The 20,782-nt window shown below is 43.3% G+C and overlaps 2 protein-coding genes across 3 annotated transcripts in view; one reads left to right on the plus strand and one right to left on the minus strand.

Moving 5' to 3' along the window:
* sgsm1a (small G protein signaling modulator 1a) overlaps positions 1–9,507 on the minus strand; it is a 65,919-nt gene extending 56,412 nt beyond the window's left edge. The window contains exon 1 of one of the 2 annotated variants that reach the window (XM_061817676.1): positions 9,384–9,507. The gene's annotated coding sequence lies outside the window, so the exon portion shown is untranslated. The remainder of the gene's footprint in view (positions 1–9,383) is intronic. The other variant, XM_061817677.1, reaches the window with a different exon arrangement.
* Positions 403–11,864, plus strand: slc6a4b (solute carrier family 6 member 4b). The gene is made up of 13 exons (XM_061817686.1): positions 403–716; positions 1,351–1,485; positions 2,524–2,743; positions 2,836–2,974; positions 3,044–3,178; positions 4,847–4,950; positions 6,190–6,317; positions 6,400–6,512; positions 7,584–7,715; positions 7,851–7,950; positions 8,038–8,138; positions 9,343–9,510; positions 9,605–11,864. Exons 1-13 carry the CDS (start codon positions 443–445, stop codon positions 9,683–9,685), a joined length of 1,830 nt encoding a protein of 609 aa, XP_061673670.1. The 5' UTR covers positions 403–442; the 3' UTR covers positions 9,686–11,864.
* The last annotated feature ends 8,918 nt before the right edge of the window (positions 11,865–20,782 follow it).

Genomic DNA, 20,782 nt, shown 5'->3' on the forward strand with positions numbered 1-20,782 from the left:
TAATATTCACCGTCTGTGCCACCAGGCAGGGTTACTTCCGGTCAGAACCAAACCGCCAGCCAATCGCAGTTACGCTTTGCTAGTATGTGACGTCACGTGACCGAGAAAGCGTAACTGCGATTGGCTGGCTGCTCTGCCAGACGGTGAATTTCAGACGGCGAATTGTTGCGACGATTGAAAATGTGATCCCTTTACATTTCAAATTCAAATCCTGGAGGAATTAATCTAGTTCCATATCAGACTCCTGATTGTAATAACTCAACCGTGCCCTTTATTTATTCAAACTTACATTAAAACTATTTTCGTGTCATTGCAGGGTCAAAGATCGTCTCTGTTATGCAGTAGCTCTCTTACGGAAATCCAGGTGTCGAAACTGCTCACGGTGACCCCGCCCCCCCCATCAAAAAAAAAATAAAATAAAATAAAGCCAGCCCCTCCCCTCATGAAACTGCAGCCCCCTCCCCCGGCTGACTTTTTCCACAGTCCGGTGGCCCAGCAGAGCTCAGCGGTCATGGCCGGCAGTCTGACCCACCACGGATCCCCAAAGCCCGCGTACACGTCCAACAACAACGCGGTCCCGGTGCCGATCATCACGCAGACGGACTCAAGGGACAAATGGAGCAAAAAGATGGACTTTCTCCTGTCTGTCGTGGGCTTTGCTGTTGACCTGGGAAATGTTTGGAGGTTTCCATACATATGTTACCAGAACGGTGGCGGTAGGATTTATTATGATTATTATTATTACTATTTTATTACCCCCTACACTCATTTTAAAACATTTGCATGCAATTTTAAATCGTCAGAATAATTAACAAACAGACTGAAAGTACACAGACTGTCTAGGGTGCAGAAAGTAAATCGTTGCTTGTGTGTGTGGGGGGCATTTTGTATGAAATATGATTTTAAAATTCAGAGTTTGTGTCAAGTTTGGAATATTTACATTTGGGATTAAAGAAGCAGCCATTGCTAATTACGCTTGACCACGTCAAAAACAATTAGACATACTGTGATTAAAATATTACGAGTGGACAAAATATTAGTCTTTAACAAATAAAATAATTCTTGAATTTATGAGTATAATTAGGATGCAATGTTGTCGCAATTAGGTGCATTTCCACAAAATAATATTTTTCTGGTGTTACACATTGAATTAAGATTTAATTCATGTAAATCACACTTGCAGCATTTGCCACGCTTGAAAAATGTAAACCGAGACGATCAAAACTCCGCAAATCAGTTCATAACGCAAACGCTTGAACATCCTCACTTTGGCGAGTCATGTGACCTTACAAAAGTCTATTCATATGAAATATTACTTTGTGGTCTTGCTTAACCTGAACGTTTGCGCAGGTGCTTTTCTCATCCCGTATATTCTGATGGCCATCTTCGGGGGTGTGCCGCTCTTTTACATGGAGCTGGCTCTGGGCCAGTTCCACAGAACCGGCGCCATATCCATATGGAAACACATCTGCCCCATTTTCAAAGGTAAGCCCCCGTAGCGGGAAGTGCAGTCCGAACAAAACAAACAAAAAAATGGTGATATGATGATGAAATCTGGCCTCTCGTAAAAAGAAAGGTCGACGACGTACTCGCGATTGTTTTCAAAATCAATGAACCTGCTGTGGCAGTTAAAATAATTTTCACATTATTTCAAATTGACATTGCAGATACGTGCGCAAACAGGAATTGATTATGATTCAGTTACTGTCCATAATATATAACATATATAAATATATCTAAATATATATTTATACATAAATGTCTATATGTGTGTATATATATGCACACACACACACAGGTGGGTGTATATATATATATATATATATATATGTGTGTGTGTGTGTGTGTATATTTTAAAGGACAAATTCTATATAAATGCGTATGTATAAAAATATGTATATATATGTTCATTTTAAAAATTAGATCATAACCCCAAAACCGGCGGCTCAGCTGCTAAAGCGTTGGCCTCACAGTTCTGAGGTCCCGGGTTCAATCTCGTGTGTGTGTGTGTATATATATATGTGTGTGTATAATATATCTAAGAACAAATTTTATATAAATGTATGTGTATATATATGTATATAAATATATGTCTCTCTCTATATATATAAATATATATGTGTGTATTATATATATATAATAAGAACAAATTCTATATAAATATACATAGAAATAGATATGTACATTTAAATATATATATAATATTATATATAATATGACTTTTTTGCCTAATTTCTGACAATAATGTATACATATTGTCAGAAATTAGGCAAAAAAGTCATTTTCTGTAGTCACAGCAGATGTTTCTAAATGTCTTATTTATTTTGACCAAACACAAAAAGTATCAGCTCGTTTTCACGGAGGACTATAATTTTTACTTTTTTTTTTTTAACTGTAGAAATCTGAGGATTTGTAAAATCATAATTGAAACGAGATCTCTAAAGAACGCACCGATTAGCAAAATATTTAATTTTAATTAGCCGTTTGATTTTGTTGGGTTTTTTTTTGGGGGGGGCGGCGTAGGCATCGGCTACGCCATTTGCGTCATCGCGCTGTACGTTTCCTTCTACTACAACACCATCATCGCCTGGGCGCTCTTCTATTTCTACTCGTCCTTCTCGACCATCCTGCCCTGGACGAACTGCGACAACGCGTGGAACACCGACAACTGCACCAACTACTTCGGCGTGGACAACGTCACCTGGACAAATTCCTCCCGATCCCCGGCGGAAGAGTTTTACACGTAAGTGCATGTAAGTGGCAATTACAAAGAAGATTTCTGTCGTCTCGCTTTGAGACGCGTTTGGCTGAATGCGCTCGACCCGATCCGAACAGGAGGAACGTGCTGGAGATCCACAATTCGTCGGGTCTGGCCAAAGTGGGAGGTGTTCGCTGGCAGCTGATGCTCTGCCTTTTTCTCATTTTCACCATCGTTTACTTCAGTCTCTGGAAGGGGGTGAAGACTTCTGGAAAGGTCATTTGGTTTTTTTTACCCCCCGTCGACATGGAATCGATGACGACGACGTGAATTTCTGGCTTCCAGGTTGTATGGGTGACGGCCACCCTGCCCTACATCGTCCTTTTCATCCTGCTGATCCGCGGCGCCACCCTGCCAGGAGCTTGGAGAGGGGTCGTCTTTTACCTCAAACCCAATTGGGAGAAGCTCCTGGAGACCAGCGTGAGTGCAAATCCAAAGCAAATGTTTTCATCCCCCCCCCCCAGAGTGAGAGAAATAATTTCACATCTCCTCCGAGGCACGCCGTCTGTCTCTTGGTTGTTTTTCTTTGGGCATTGTGGTCTATAGAATTAGAGGTACAGGATGGGGCCTGGAAATGGTTATTTTATTTTACAGATCATATTTTTCTTTTGGCTGCCAAAGCGTTGGCCTCGCAGTTCTGAGGACCCGGGTTCGATCCCGGACCCACCTGTGTGGAGTTTGCATGTTCTCCCCGTGCCTGCGTGGGTGGGTTTTCTCCAGGCACTCCGGTTTCCTCCCACATCCCCAAAAATGTGGACGCTCTAAATTCCCCCTAGCTGTGATTGTGTGTGCGGTTATTTGTCTGTATGTGCCCTGCGATTGGCTGCCAACCGGTTCAGGGTGTACCCCGCCTCCTGCCCGTTGACAGCTGGGATAGGCTCCAGCGCTCCCTGCGACCCTTGTGAGGATAAGTAACAAAGAAAATGGATGGATAAATTGCCCCTAGGTGTGATTGTGTGTGCGGTTATTTGTCTGTATGTGCCCTGCGATTGGCTGGCAACCGGTTCAGGTTGTACCCCGCCTCCTGCCCGTTGACAACTGGGATAGGCTCCAGCGCTCCCCCCGACCCCCGTGAGGATAAGTGGCAAAGAAAATGGATGGATAAATTGCCACTAGGTGTGATTGTGAGTGCGACTGTTTGTCTCTATGTGCCCTGCGATTGGCCGCCAACCAGCTCAGGGTGCACCCCGCCTCCTGCTCCATGACAGCTGGGATTGTCTCCGTCACTCCTGGGAACCCTGTGAGGATAAGCGGCTCAGAAAATGGATGGCTGCATGACTTAAATTGCAATTAAGTTCATTGATTGCTGTTGTGATTTTGCATCTTTTTGGGGTGCTTGTACAATAATTGAATTTCACTCTGCCTGTTGGTCCGCAGGAAAAACAGTACAAAGAAATGATTTCAATATGATTCATATTCTAACGAATTCAGACATTTACCAAAAGTGTTGCACTGACACAGCAATCGTCATTAGGCTCCAGCACTCCCCGCGACCCTCGTGAGGATAAGCGGAAAAGAAAATGGATGGATTTGCCTGCAGTGAGAAAGAATCCCTGAATTATTTTGAAGACGTAACTTTTGGCCAAGATATGAAATGAAAATGCCCTCAAATATATCCAAACATAATGTACCAGCAAATTCAAAATGCAATAATAATAATAATAATAATAATAATGTAAAGTTTTGATACGCGATCCTTTTGAGAAAGTGACAGTAAAAGGCCGTTATCGCTCGCTCCCGCCGGACTCGCCGGTCCGCTAAAACCGGCGTTTGCTTTGCTCGGAGCTGAATATGGATGAGACGAAATGAGATGCATAAGTAAGCTTCACAGCGGCATAATGAGATGCATAATTGGTTTGGATTTTCTGGCCGTTGACAAAGGCGTCCCCTTTCAGACCTCTTCTTTTTAAGCGCGCTGCGCTTCTGATCTGCCTGCGTCCAGCTGGGCGGCAACAAGGCAGCTCCGCCGCACGCTAAAATGACACAATTGCTCTAACAGCGATGAGTTATTTCACCTTGAACATATTGATTTTTATGCCAATGAAATATGCAGGCTGATGTTTTTCTTTTCACATTTTTTTTTTAAAGGTGTGGGTGGATGCTGCTGCTCAGATCTTCTTCTCCCTCGGTCCAGGTTTTGGGGTCCTCCTGGCACTCTCCAGCTATAATCCTTTCACTAACAACTGCTATCGGTAAGAACCGACCATTCTGGTTAAACTATCCCAAGACGTTCGTAAGAATCAATCCATTTTCTTGGCCACTTATCCTCATGAGGGTCATGGGGAGTGCTGGAGCTTGTCCCAGTTGTCAAAGGGCAGGAGGCGGGGTACACCCTGAACCGGTCGCCAGCCAATCGCTGGGCACTTCGAGACAAACAGCCGCACTCACAACCACACCTAGGGTCCATTTATCCATTTTCTTTGCCGCTTATCCTCACACACGGGGAGAACATGCAAACTCCACACAGGCATGTCCGGGATCGAACCAGGGTCCTCGGACCACCGTGCCGCCCCGCTTCATCATATTTACACATAAAATTTATGAACTTGTTTGGAATCAGAAATCAAGCGTCATGGGCTTTTAACCATTGTTTATGTTTGGTGTCCCAAAAATGCTTATAATGTATCAACATTATCATTTATGATATGTGACAATTTGAAATTTTGGTACAGATTTTCACAAAAAACATGGAAGTTGACAAATGCTTTGGCTTCACGGGCCACATCAATTCATATGGTGGGCCGGATTTGGCCCGCGAGCCTTGAGTTTGAGACCATTGACCTAAGCAAATGAAATTAAAACTTCATGTTTAAAAAAAAAATAAATTCAACAAAATATTCACATGATTATAGATTTAACAATAGAATTTGAAGCCTTTCACATGAGTTTTTTTTTTTTTTTAGCCACGTCCAGTTCTGCTTTTCCAATTGGCATATTTACATGAAATTTCCCCCAAACGTGCCTGCTGCTGCATTTAAACATAATAATTCATCACATTAAAAATGCTTTTTCATTGTTACCAAATTTCATTCTCTGGAGAGAAAAACAAAACAAAAAAACATTGTAAATGTTTCAAGTTCAAATTTTACGCATCTTGGTAAAAAAAAAAAAAAAAAAAAAATCTTGTTGCAGGGTTCGGAAAGAAAGAAGGAAATTGTGATTAGGAATATACATTTGCTTCTTTTTGAGAAACATATGAAGTGATCACTCAATTTTACACAAATCATTCAGATGGCTAAAAATTCATACATACTGAATATCAGTACACTCTATATTATTCTATTGCTGTGGCCTCGGTATACAGCAAGCCATGAAATAAAGGTCGGAAAGGTCAAGAAGCCGCTTAGCGCCATCCAGTGGGAAAATCATCAAATCGGTGCACCAAAGCTGATTTTTTGTTTTGTTTTGTTTTTTCTTTTTTGATTCTTTAGTGACGCCATCGTGACCAGCTTGGTCAACTGCCTGACCAGTTTCGTGTCAGGCTTCGTCATCTTCACAGTGTTGGGTTACATGGCGGAGATGAGAAACGTGAGGGTGGAGGATGTGGCCAGAGATAAAGGTGATCCCAAGACATTTCCAAAAAAAAAAAAAAAAAAAAAAAACAATACACTGAGCTCATATTAATGTCGTCACGTTTTCAGGACCCAGTTTACTCTTCATCACATACCCCGAGGCCATCGCCAAAATGGTGGGATCCACCTTCTTCGCCATCATCTTTTTTGTGATGATGATCACTCTGGGACTGGACAGCACGGTATGACCTGACTCCCAACAATCATCCATCCATTTTCCGAGCCGCTTATCCTTACAAGGGTCGCAGAAATATTGGAGCCTATCCCAGCTGTCAACGGGCAGGAGGCGGGGTACACCCTGAACTGCTTTCCAGCCAATCGCAGGGCACATAGAGACGAACACTCACAATCACACCATGGGGCAATTTAAAGGGTCCAATTAATGTTGCATGGTTTTTTTTGGGACGTGGGAGGAAACCCACGCAGGCATGGGGAGAACATGCGAACTCCACACAGGTTGGTCCGGTGTGACGGTCTGAGTACTCCCCCGTACTGAAAAGTCTCCTTATGATTAATGCACATGTGCGAATAATTTCTAAACTTCTGGCCAGTCTGAAACATCGCCATCCACGCTTCAACATGTCTCAGAAAGACGAACGTACATATATGTGTATACCTTTTTATCAACTTTTGTTTTAAGGTTAGGTTATAACATATGTTAGCTAGCTCTATGTAGAAGAAGGAGGACGAGGAACGAGAGCGGGGGATTTCCCAGTAAGCGTCGGATACATACCCAGAGTTCCCCTGTTCGTAATGCATGCGCATTAATCACAAGGAGACTTTTCAGCGCGGGGGAGCGCCCAGACCGTCATACCAGTCTGAGCGCTCCCTCGTGCTGAAAAGTCCCCTTGTGATTAATGCACATGCGCGTATATTTTGTAAACTTCCGGCCAGTCTGAAACATCCCCATCAATATTTTGACAACTTGTCGCCAGATCTTCATGTTCGCTATGGACGTGTCAAATGAACACAGCGAACGTACATATATGTGTATATCTTTTTATCAATTTTTGTTTTAAGGTTAGAGTTAGGTTAAAACGTATGTCAGACCGGTAACCGTTTTGTTACGAACACAGAGTTCAGTAACGCATGCGCATTCATCACAAGGAGACTTTTCAGCACGGGGGAGCGCTCAGACCTCACTGTTAAATTCTCAGAATTGGACAAATGGCGGCTATAACGTAGATTTAAAAATGCTGCGATTGATATAATCACAGATAAAAACGTGGTGACGACGATTCTGTTTGTTTCAGTTCGGCGGCCTGGAGGCGATCATCACGGCTGTGTTGGACGAATACCCCGATCGTTTCGCTCAAAGACGGGAACTTTTTGTCCTGTGTTTGGTGCTGGTCTGCTTTCTGGGCTCTTTGAGTACTCTTACCAATGTAGGATTTTCCAGATTTGTTTGTTTTTTTTTTTGACAACTTGGTCATCCTCACTGAAATGGGGTGGACGGAAAAAAACAAGGCAGAACAAAATAAAAAAAAAAAAAACAAGGTAAATTGTTGGATGAATGGCAGGGTGGGGCCTACGTGGTGAAGCTGCTGGAGGAGTTTGGCGTCGGGTGTTCCATCATCGCGGTGGGATTCCTCGAGGCCATCGCGGTTTCCTGGTTCTACGGTAAATAGGAAACGGATCGGTGGCTTCGTTGTTTTCCGATAGCGACGCGGAATCCAAATCCGCAACGGACTTCTTCGCTTCTTGCAGGCATCAACAGGTTCAGCAATGACGTCCAAGCCATGCTGGGCAAGGCGCCAGGAATGTTCTGGAAAGTGTGCTGGGTGGCCATCAGTCCCGCATTTCTGGCAGTAAGTAGTCGCTTGTTTTTATGAGATAATAAAGATGGATGAAAACATATAAACATCCCCGAAATATCATATTTTGGTATTGCGATAATGTCGACAAATATTAATTTCACACGTGATTTATTTGATTGTCACTTCTTTCTTATTGACATTTAATGAGTTCTCAATATTGCCGTTATAAAATTATTATAAAAATGGTTTAAAAAATTATACAATTATAAAAATTTATACAAATAAAAAAATTCTAAAATTTATAAAAAATAAAACGTTATAAAAATTTAAAAGGTGCCTTGAGATACAAGTGACCCGACTTAAAAATTTTTCAAAATACAAGACAATATTTTGCTTCAACTTATTGGCAAATATTTGCGATACGAGCGCTGTTTGGTGGCACTGAAGTCGACTCGAAGTAATTATAAGACAGAGAATTACTGGTACATGTGATGTGTTGAAAACAACCACAAGACTTTGCTTTTATGTCCACTAGCTCAATGCTAACACACAATGGGAAACGCCATAGACGGGCTAATACCGGCATGTAAGTGGCGGCGACTTAATGCTTTAATCAATGACGATCCATTCCTGGCGGCATTACAATGCCGTAATCAATGACGATCCAGCCATCCATTTTCTTAGCCGCTTATCCTCACAAGAGTCACGGGGAGTGGCGGAGCCTTTCCCAGCTGTCAACGGGCAGGAGGTGGGGTACACCCTGAATGGTTGCCAGCCAATCGCAGGGCACATCGAGACTCACAATCACACCTATGGGCAATTTAGAGAGTCCAATTAATGTTGTTGCATGTTTTGGGGATGTGGGAGGAAACCGGAATGGCCGGAGAAAACCCACGCAGGCACGGGGAGAGAATCCAAATTCTACATAGGACCTCAGAACTGTGAGGCTAACGCTTTACCAGCTGAGCCACCGTGCTGCCTAATCAATGACTATATGAACACAAATGGTCCTGCAAAACACTTAGACAATATAACAATATCGACAGGAATACACTCTTTATCCTTTGTGGAAAATTACTGCCATTATTGAGTCACTTCCTGTAGTAGTGAAAATCCTCTTTGGTTGTGTCTGCATGACTGCATTATACTGCCCCCCGGTGGCTGTGTTGTGCACACTAGAAGGTGCCGCATGAATCACATCATATCGTTCAGTATTTCCTTGGCAACGGCATGTTCCCCTTTATTCTATTTGCAGTACATCATGGTGAGTTCATTACTGAAGGCCCCGCTACTCACATTGTTCGACTACAACTATCCCGAATGGAGCATCACAGTCGGGTACGCCATCGGTTTTTCGTCCTTGATGTGGATCCCCATTTACATGATATACAAGATGGTGTGGACGCCAGGATCTCTTAAGCAGGTCTGTGGAGAAACAAAATAACAACGGCAATAATTAAGGAGAAAAAAAAATCGAGTTACATGGAATCCTTACTTGTAATTCCCGATAAAAACAGAGGTTGGCCGTGTGTCTGAGACCGGAGAGGACCTTACCGGACATCCACGGCGAAAGCCTCAACATGGCCATCGACCCGTAAGAAAAGGACTAAAAAGCGCCAAACGTCACGACTGTTTGCGGTTTAGGAGGTCAGCGTTTTATTTTTAGTTTAGTTTTTTTTAACTTATCAAGGCAACGCTGTGTTGAAAGGCACCTTTTTTCTTGGTTGCTAAAATTGAAATATACAAACCCCCGATTCCACTGAAGTTGCGACTATGTGTAAAATGTAAATGATAAGAGAATCTAATTTCACGCATTTGTCCCTTCTTGCTTGATGTACAACCTCTCTCAGATTTGCAATGAGAGACGAGTCTGGACTGCTTTTTCTACCCTTCGAGCGCGTGCGGAATGTGACATGGCATTGTTTTGCTCAAATAAACAGGGATGTCCCTGTAAGTTGCTTGGATGGCAGCATGTTGCACCAAAACCAGTACGCACCTTTCAGCGTTCATGGTGCCTTCAATTATGTAGAATTTTCCCATGAAATGGGCACAAAGAATCCAGATTGTCCTTTTCCTCTCTGGCACTGAGGACATGATATCATCCCTCCATTCATTTTATGTGCCGCATATCCTCACGAGGGTCGCGGGGAGCGCTGAAGCCTATCCCAGCTGTCAGCGGGCAGGAGGCGGCAGTACACCGTGAACCGGTTGCGAGCCAATCGCAGGGCGCATGGAGACAGACAGTGGCACTCACAACCACACCTCGGGGCAATTTAGTGTCCAATTAATGTTGCGTGGTTTTTTTGGGACGCGGGAGGAAAAATCAAGCAGGCACGTGGAGAACATGCAAACTCCACACAGGCGAGGGCGGGATCGAACCCAGGTCCTCAGAAGTGCGAGGCCAACACTTCATCAGCTGCTCCACCGTGCCACCTGACATGATATCATGATTTCCCAAAAACAATTTGAAACGTGAACTCATCAGACCGCAGCACACTTCTCCACTTTGCTTTAGTCCACCGCAGATGAGGTCAGGCCCAGAAGAAACAGGCGGCGTTTCTGGTTCTGTCTTTCTTGATCCATGACTTTTGCTTTGCATGTTAGAGTTTTAACTTGCATTTGTAGCTGGAACAACAACTTGTGTTAACCGACGATGATTTTCTGAAGATTTCCCGAGGCCATGCGGCAATATTCTTTCGATAATGGCGCCAGAAGTCCACGGGCATGGTTTTCGGCCTCGACGCTTACATTTCTCTTGAGTTTCTGAATCTTACCAATGATAACAAACAAAAAAAATGTATATTGAGAAATGTTGCTGTTAGACTGTTGGACTATTTGCTCGCGCAGTTTTCACAAAATGGTGAAAATAAGTTGAAATGTATTTGAAAATCATTCTCTTCTGTTTTAGACAATGTTCTTACTTCAGTGGAATTGGGATTACCAAATCTCAGTTGTCTTCAGTTGAATTATTTTTAAAAAGTGACAATTATTTTGTGTTTATCTTCAAATCATTGACAAATGCACTTTGAAGACATATTGTGCTGTATCCATTTTTCAACAGTGACCTGCATACTTTTACTCTCTGTAATTATTTGTAATATATTGGATACTGCACCTCACTGCTGACGAAAAACCTGCCGAACATGATTTTTATTAGGTTTTAGTATTTGTAATGAAAACAAACGGGACAAGAATGAAGACTTTTTTTTTTTTTTCGATTCGACTTTTGTCCCGTTCTTGTGCTAAAGGGATGATTCCATAAACGTGAAATTCAATGTACAATACAGAAGAATTGTAATATTCCAAAGGGCAATTTGGTGACAATGTATAATGATAAGACGAGTGTGAAATTAGATTGTTGAAAACATTTTAAAATAAATTTTGGATGTTTGATTCTCTTCAAATAGTCTCTTTTGCCTTAATATGTCAGTGTATGTATGTACAAAAATGATATTGTGTCACTCCAGATCGTGCTTTCACTTTATGTATGTTTTTTTTCCCCCCTGCTAACATTAGTCACGTGTTAACTTATTTTGCCCGCAAGCAATTTACTTTTTCTTTTACCCAAAGAATAATGGCATGAGAAAAGTCATAATTGCTGTGTCAGTGAAACGCTTTCAATAAATGTCTAAATTCGTTATATCATAAATCGGAATAAAATCATTTCTTTGTGCTGTTTTTCCTGCGGTCTAACCCAATTACAAGCACCCCAAAAAAAAGACACAGAATCACAATAGCAGTCTTCATTGCAATCAATGAACTTAATTGCAATTTAAGTCATACAGCCATCCATTTTCTCAACAGCTTATCCTCACAAGGGTCACAGGAGTGCTGGAGCCAATCCCAGGTGTCATTGCAGGAGGCGGGGTACACCCGAATTGGTTGCACGCCAATCGCAGGGCACATGGAGACAAACAGCCGCACTCACAATCACACCTAGGGGCAATTTATCCATCTATCCATTTTCTTTGCCGCTTATCCTCACGAGAGCCACGGGGAGTGCTGGAGCCAATCCGAGATGTCAACGGAAAGGAGGCTGGGTACATCCTGAACTGGGTGCCAGCCAAACACACGGCATGTGGAGACAAACAGACACAATCACACCTAGGGGCAATTGATCCATCTATCCATATATTTTCTTTGCTGCTTATCCTCATGAGGGTCGTGGGGAGCGCTGGAGCCGATCCCAAATGTCAACAGGCAGGAGGCAGGGTACACCCTGAACTGGGTGCCAGCCAATCACAGGCCACATCGAGACAAACAGCCACACTCACAATCACACTTGGGGTCTATTTATCCATGCATCCATTTTCTTTGCCGCTTATCCTCACAAGGGTCGCGAAGAGCGCTGGAGCCTATCCTAGCTGTCAACGGGCTGGAGGCGGGGTGCACCCTGAACTGGTTGCCAGCCAATCGCATGCCACACGGAGACAGACAACAATCACACCCTGGGGGCAATTTAGGTATCTTTTTGGGTTGCGCTTGGAAACCGGAGTCCCGGGAGAAAACCCACGCAGGCACGGCAACAATTTAAGTCATATCAAACTCCAACAACAAGCTCATTTGAAAGACACAAAAACATCCTCTGAACTTCAAAACTAATACTTCTTTTATCCACATGCATGAAAAAAGTACAAGGTCCATTAAAGGGCTTTTTTAAAAATAAGAATGATTATTTTTTTCAAACCCCCCAGAAAGCAGGCCCCGTCACTTCAAAGACGTCATACACCGGAGCGTGAAGTAGTTTGCAACACACGGTACGGCCCCACCATTGAGCTCCCAGCGAGCCGATGTTGATCAAAGCTTCTTTGTGTCAGTGACTATTGAAGTAGACAACAGGAGACATAAAAGAGACGGCCGCTCCCCTATCTAAGCGGAAAAGACATAAACCAAAAAGACGGCAAATCGGATAAATTTGATGCTTTCATTCTCAATCGTGTGAAAAAAAAAAAAAATAACAACCCCCCCCCTCGCAAAAGTTGCTTTGTTGAAAAAAAAAAAAAAAAAAAAAAAAGTGTATCCAGGGATGGAGAATGCACATGCTCAATTGACCCCTCCGTACAGGGCACTTAGCCACGCCTCCTGAAGTGACGTCACGCCACGTGCGCTGACGTAAGACAAACAGTAAAAAATGGCAAATACAATACAATACAATACATTCTGGGGCCCTGTAGCTCAGTGGTCAGAGCACTGGTTTGGTAAACCAGGGGTTGTGGGTTCGTATCCCACTGGGGCCTCCACTCACTGAGAAGGGTTGCGTCAGGAAGGGCATCCGGCGTAAAAATTGTGCCAAACATATGTGCGTTCATCTGAGATGACACGCTGTGGCGACCCCGAAAGGGACAAGCTGAAAGAAACTTACTTACAATAAATTCTGAACTGAGACAGACTCCATGCTTCTGATTTCATTCAAATCAACGATATATTATAGATTCTAAATACAATACATTCTTAACTGAGAGAGACGCCATGCTTCTGATGTCATTCAATCATTCACAAGTAGCAATGTTATGCTAGCGGAGAACGTCTCATTCATTTATACGAGACGTGTATTAAAAATCAAATTTAGGGCATATCTTCGCGCAAACACAGTCTGGTTACGCTTTGGTCGCCAGCCAGCAAGAAAGCAACACGTTTGTGCAGTCCGATCATCGCTAAATATCGCTCAACAAAGAATAAGTGTGTCAATCGTTCACACGTAGCAATGTTATGCTAGAGGAGAACGTCTCATTCATTTAAACGAGACGTGTATTAAAAATCAAATTTAGGGCATATCTTCGTGCAAACACAGTCTGGTTAAGCTTCGGTCGCGAGCCAGCAAGAAATCAATACGTTTGTGCAGTAAGATCATCGCGAAATATCGCTCAACAAAGAATAAGTGTGTCAATCGTTCACACGCAGCAGTGTTATGCTAGCGAAGAACTTCGAATTCATTTATACGAGACATGTATTGAAAATCAAATATAAGGCATACCTTTGTGCAAACATATCTGTTCCGGTTGATATTAGATGGATTTAGTTGATGATGAGGTCTTCCACAAAGTTTGATCCATGGAAGGCATTTTTCGTACTGGGTCTTCGGTTTTGGAAAGGGTACGAATCGAACTCCACCAACTCGCCTTTCAGGATACCTGTCGTCACTATTACAAAGTCCGTGACTACACCTCTTAACCATATTTTTTGTTGAATAACCCAAATACGCGATAAAACGCCAACAGAATCTATACTGGACCATGCAATGTTGTCTGAGAAAATGGCGGGAGCAAAAACGGGCTTTGGTTTATGCAGATCTCTGGCCTCTGATTGGTCAGCGACGCGGATTGCGCAATATCCACGGAGGGGTCAATTCCAGCTACGTCGTACAGACTGCTCAGAAAAGTATTTTGCATTTCCTGAACATAAATCAAAATGAGAAATATGTACATTTTTTAAAGAAGTGTATTACTGCCACACCAAAAAAAAGGTCGCATTTCAAATAATTAGGTGAATCGTTTCACCTAATTATGTGTAAATATCAGATAATTGTGAATCATTTTACATAAATGTGTAAATATCACATAATTGTTAATCATTTTACATAATTGTGTGTAAATATCACATACTTACGTGTATCGTTTCACATAATTATGTGTAACGTTTCACAAAATTCTGTAAAAGGTTACACGTAATTACGTGAAATGATTCACATAATTATGAATGTGATACGTTTCACATAATTATGTGTAACTTTTCACAGAATTATGTGATACGTTTCACAGAATTTTGTGAAAAGTTATACGTAATTACGTGAAACGATTCACATAATTATTATTATGAGATGGAAGGAATAAAAACAGGATGGAAGAGAAGATAAGGCATGAAAAAGAAGGAAAGGATGACGGGAACAAAAAGTGACATAGTGCGTGTGACTGAAAGCTGCAACACAGCGCCCCCCGCTGGCGAATTACTGTTACGATAAGAACACTTAACACTTAGGAAACGTTATTGGAGTTGAATTTGAGGGGTAAAGTATATATATTTTTTGAAATATTGTGTAGTGGGTGGGCCAAAAATAATAATGTTCCTAACTGTAAATGTTATTAATGTCCAAACACCGTGGGGCACACTAATAAGTCAAAAGAGTGGAAAAGTGGGACAAAAACACGTGTGGTGAGGAAAACAGGACGGTATAAGGCGACTTACGTGCTGTTGTGAACTTATATCCAGTAGTTTATCCGAGCAACATGAGCTAAAAGTGCAGATAGCCATAGAGGCTAGCTAGCGTTAGCAGTCAACAGTTGGTCGGCTACGAAGCGTCGCCTCCTCCTCACCCGAAGTCTTTCCCTCCCCCCCCCCAAAAAAAAATAAATAAAAATCATTAAAACACCTCCAAAATCAACACTTTTGCTTCATTCCAGCCACCGGGAACTAAGTGGTAAACTTCCGCGTCCGCGACTCCACTCGGAGAGCGACATCGATATCCAGGCGATCCCTGCGTCAACCGGACGCCGCCGACGGCGTCTGTCGTGCCCGCGTGGAGGCCGCCGTGTCGCGCACGACCTCCGGGGAGCTGCGGCGAACTTACTGCCGTGTCCTCGTCGTCGGGTGGCTGCTGGGGCCGCCGGACTTCCACGCGCAGGGTGGTGGACAAAAACATGTGGGTGGGACCGTGCGTGACGTCACGTGCGTGGGACGGAAGAGAAGATAAGGCATGAAAAAGGAAAGGATGATGGGGGGAAAGTGTGAAATTAAGAAAAGAGAGGGAGTACAACAATGGAAGAAAAGACAAACGGATGAATGGCAGGAATGGTGCGAAAAAGATGAAAAGGGAAGGAAGGAAAGATAAGGCATGAAAGGGAGTGGAGTCCCGAGCGGGATACGAACCCACAACCTCTGGATAACGAAAGCAACGCTCTAACCACTGATCCACGGTCAACACGGCTCATAACGGAGGTGGTTGACACACATGTGGGCGGGACCGTGCGTGACGTCACGTGCGTATTTGCGGGCGCGATGAGAAAGTTTTCTTTTGTTGATTTGTTTGTTGGGGGTGACTTCCCGATGAACACGACAACATTTTGAAGTTACGAACGTTAAAGCTAAAGTTATTATTCTAAGTTTCACCGCGAAGTCCGCGGAGGTGGCAAATGTACACACACTTGAATTGAAGTTACCAGCAGTAAAATAAGATCGAGTAGTTTTGAGAAAGAAAAAAAAAAGTTCAAGTGCTTTTGCTAAATGAAGGTGAGAGTACTTTTGTTTGAGTGGTATCGAGTACTTTTGAAGAAATCAAAAGTTTGGAGCACTTTTGATAAAAGACGATTTCAATGAAAATAGAACTTAATAGGGAAGGGAAGCGAATGGTTGGCGTTGAGGCCCTAGTGGGATTCGAACCCACAAACCCAGGCTCACGAGGCCATTGCCCTAACCGCTGACCAACGGGGCCGCCATACCATCATACGGATAGTAGTTGACACAAATATGCGGGTGGCACCATGCGTGACGTCACGTGCTTGCGTGTTTGCGTGCGTGGGCCCGTAAATTCTTCAAGGCGGTGTCAAAGAAAGATGAGAAAGTTTTGATTTTGTCGATTTGTTTGTTGGGGGTGAATTCCCGGTGTACGCGGCAACATTTTGAAGTTCCGAAGGTTCAAGTAGAGCAGAAAGGCAGAGAGACAGGGACAGCACGTCAGCTCAGTCGGTAGAGCGTCGGCCTCACGGTTCTGAGGACCCGGGTTCGAGCCCCGTGTGGAGTTTGCGTTTGCATCTCCTCCAGGCACTCTGATGACCTCCCAAGAACAGGCAACATTAACTGGACTCTAAATTGGAAGAGAAGATAACATGGTGGGGAACTGAAGAAAAGAGAAGGTGAATACAGCAATGGAAGAAAAGGCAAGACTTGTGTATCTGGTACGCGCAACCATGCGAGGATAAATGGCAAAGAAAATGGCTGGATGCTGGCCGGACTGAAGAAACAAAGTAAAGATGGAAGAACAGTGGCGATAGAAGGGTAACAATGACATGATAAAGTGGACAGGACCAAATGAAAGATGAATGGGGGGATGGGAGAAAATGTAGGATTAATAAAGTGAAGATGGCAAAGATGATCTCAAGATGGGTGGATAAAAAGGGAAGGATGAACAAGGAAAGATGAGTGGATGAAAAGGGATGGAAGAAACAAAGGATGAAAAAGAACACTCAAGGTAAGAGGGGTGGATGAAAAGGGAAGGAAATATGGATGAAGAGAAGATTAAAAAGAAGGGTGAACTCAAGGAAAGATGGAAAAGAAGGATGAAAAGGGAAAGATATATGGATGAAGAGAAGATTAAAAAGAAGGAAAGGATGAACATGGGTGGATGAAAAGGGAAGGATGAACTAAAGGAAAGACGGGTGGATGAAGAGGGAAGGAAAATAAGGATGAACAAGGAAAGATGGGTGGAAGAAAAGGGAAGGAAATATGGATGGAAAGGATGAACAAGGAAAGATGGAAGAAATTAAATGAAGGATGGATGAAAAGGGAAGGATGGATGAAAAGGGAAGGAAGGAAAGATGGAAAAGGATGAACTCAAGGAAAGACAGGTGGATGAAAAGGGAAGGATGGAAAAAATTAAATGAAGGATGGAAAAGAAGAAAAAGAAAGAAGAAAAGGATGAACTCAAGGAAAGACAGGTGGATGAAAAGATGGGTGGATGAAAAGGAAGGGAAGGAAATATAGAAAATATGGAAGAAACGAAGGATGGAAAAGAAGATGAAAAAGAAGGAAAGGATGGACTCAAGGAAAGATGGGTGGATGGAAAGGGGAGGAAGTAAAGGTGGAAGAGATGAAAGGATGAAAAGTTCAGAAAGGGAAAGATGAACTAAAGGAAAGATGAACTCAAGGAAAAGATGAAAAGGAAGGGAAGGATCGAAAGGAAAGATGGGTGGATGAAAAGTAAATATGGAAAAGATGGGTGAACTCAAGGAAAGATGGGTGGATGAAAAGGGAGGGAAAGATGGAAGAAATGAAATGAAGGATGGAAAAGAAGGAAAGGGTGAACTCAAGGAAAGACGGGTGGATGAAGAGGGAAGGAAATATGGAAGAGAAGATGGAAAAGAAGGATGAACAAGGAAAGATGAACAAGGAAAGATGAGTGGATGAAAAGGGAAGGAAGGAAAGATGGAAGAAATTAAATGAAGAATGGAAAAGAAGAAAAAGAAAGAAGAAAAGGATGAACTCAAGGAAAGACGGGTGGATGAAAAGGGAAGGAAAAGGTGGATGAAAAGATGGGTGGATGAAAAGGGAAGGGAAGATGGAAGAAACGAAGGATGGAAAAGAAGGAAAGGATGGACTCAAGGAAAGATGAGTGGAAGGAAAGATGGAAGAGATGAAAGGATGAAAAGTTCAGAAAGGGAAGGATTCCCTAAAGGAAAGATGAACTCAAGGAAAAGATGAAAAGGAAGGGAAGGATCGAAAGGAAAGATGGGTGGATGAAAAGGGAAGGAAATATGGAAATGAAGGAAAGGAAAGATGGGTGGATAAAAAGATGAAAAAGAAGGTAAAGGAAGAACTAAAGGAAAGATGGGTTGATGAAAAGGAAAGACGGAAGAAATGAAAGTTCAGAAAGGGAAGGATGAACTCAAGGAAAGATGAACTCAAGGACAGACGGGTGGATGAAAAGGGAAGGAAGGAAAACTATTCTTTTTTTCTAGTCGCCGTAAACACACCGACTTGTCATCTGGAACCCACGAAGCGCTCGTCCTCTGCACCCGTGGAATCCATTTTTTACAACGAACCGGGTCTCCTGCAAACTTATGAAGTTTAAATCCGTCCTCACGAGTGTTCGAGCAATGCCCAGCGATGGATGCAACGAGCCGACATTTTGGCTAACACGAAGGAACGAGGAGCTAACCCGAACCCGCAGGTAAAACTCATTGAAACACTTGAGGGCGGTCTTGCCGCGTACGTCACTTCCTGTTTCACGTCGAAAACAAATCCCTGGAGAGGATTTTCAAGGCGGGAGTTACACAAAGCCATATACGTCTTCTTCTTCTTTTCCTTTCGGCTTGTCCCGTTGGGGTCGCCACACCGTGTCATCCTATCTCGTTCATCTTCCTCACGAACCCCAACTGCCCTAATGTCTTCCCTCACCACATCCATAAACCTTCTCTTTGGTCTTCCTCTCGCTCTTTTGCCCGGGAGCTCCATCCTCACCTCCCTTCTACCAATATATTCACTCTCTCGCCTCTGAACATGTCCAAACCATCGAAGTCTGCTCTCTCGAACCTTGTCTCCAAAACATCCATTTTTGGCTGAGCTCGTTTCTAATCCTATCCAACCTGCTCACTCCGAGCGAGAACCTCAACCTCTTCATTTCTGCCACCTCGAGTTCTTCTTCCTGTTGTTTCTTCATTGCCACCGTCTCTAATCCTTACATCATGGCCGGTCTCACCACTGTTTTATAAACTTTGCCCTTCATCCTAGCGGACACTCTTCTGTCACATAGAACACCAGACACCTTCCGCCATCTGTTCTACCCCACTTGGACCCGTTTCTTCACTTCCTTACCACACTCACCACTTCTCTGTATTGTTGACCGTAAATATTTGAAGTCGTCCACCCTCGCCATCTCTTCTTCCTGGAGCTTCACTCGTCCTCCTCCACCCCTCACATTCACGCACATATGTTCTGTTTTACTTCGGCTAATCTTCATTCTATCCATCTTTCTAATTGTTCCTCTGCATGCTCCCTGCTTTCACTGCATATCACAATATCATCTGCGAACCTTATGGTCCAAGGGGATTCCAGTCTAACCTCATCTGTCAGCCTATCCATTACCACTGCAAACAGGAAGGGGCTCAGAGCTGATCCCTGATGCAGTCCCACCTCCACCTTAAATTCCTCTGTCACACCTAAGGCACACCTCACCATTGTTCTGCTGCCATCATACATGTCCTGTACTATTTTAACATACTTCTCTGCCACACCGGACTTACGCATGCAGTACCACAGTTCCTCTCTTGGTACTCTGTCATAGGCTTTCTCTTGATCCACAAAGACACAATGTAGCTCCTTCTGACCTTCTCTGTACTTTTCCACTGGCATCCTCAAGGCAAATAATGCATCTGTGGTACTCTTTCTCGGCGAGAAACCATAAAGTTGCTCGCAGATACTTACTTCTGTCCTGAGTCTCGCCTCCACTACTCTTTCGCATAACTTCATTGTGTGGCTCATCAACTTTATTCCTCTATAGTTCCCACAGCTCTGAACATCCCCTTTGTTCTTAAAAATGGGAACTAGAACACTTTTCCTCCATTCTTCAGGCATCGTTTCGCCCGCTAGTATTCTGTTGAATAAGTTGGTCAAAAACTCCACAGCCACCTCTCCAAATTGCTTCCATACCTCCACCGGTATGTCATCAGGACCAACTGCCTTTCCATTTTTCATCCTTTGTCGTGCCTTTCTGACTTCCCCCTTGGTAATCATTGCCACTTCCTGGTCCTTCACCCTTGCCACTTCTACTCTTCCTTCTCTCTCATTTTCTTCATTCATCAACTTCTCAAAGTATTCTTTCCATCTATTCAGCACACTACCGGCACCAGTCAACGCATTTCCATCTCTATCCTTAATCACCCTTTCCTGCTGCACATCCTTCCCACTTCCATCCCTCTGTCTGGCCAAGCTGTAGAGATCCCTTTCTCCTTCCTTCGTGTCCAACCCGGTGTACATGTCTTCATATG

This window comes from Syngnathoides biaculeatus, chromosome 4 (genome assembly GCF_019802595.1).
Source record: "Syngnathoides biaculeatus isolate LvHL_M chromosome 4, ASM1980259v1, whole genome shotgun sequence".
Taxonomy (NCBI): Eukaryota; Metazoa; Chordata; class Actinopteri; order Syngnathiformes; family Syngnathidae; genus Syngnathoides; species Syngnathoides biaculeatus.

Excerpts from the sequence above, each read along its gene's own strand:
- slc6a4b (XM_061817686.1), top strand. The coding sequence starts at position 443 with ATGAAACTGCAGCCCCCTCCCCCGGCTGACTTTTTCCACAGTCCGGTG. Across the intron at positions 6,318-6,399 it reads GGATGTGGCCAGAGATAAAG|GACCCAGTTTACTCTTCATC; the intron begins GTGATCCCAAGA and ends TCACGTTTTCAG. Across the intron at positions 7,716-7,850 it reads CTTTGAGTACTCTTACCAAT|GGTGGGGCCTACGTGGTGAA; the intron begins GTAGGATTTTCC and ends GATGAATGGCAG.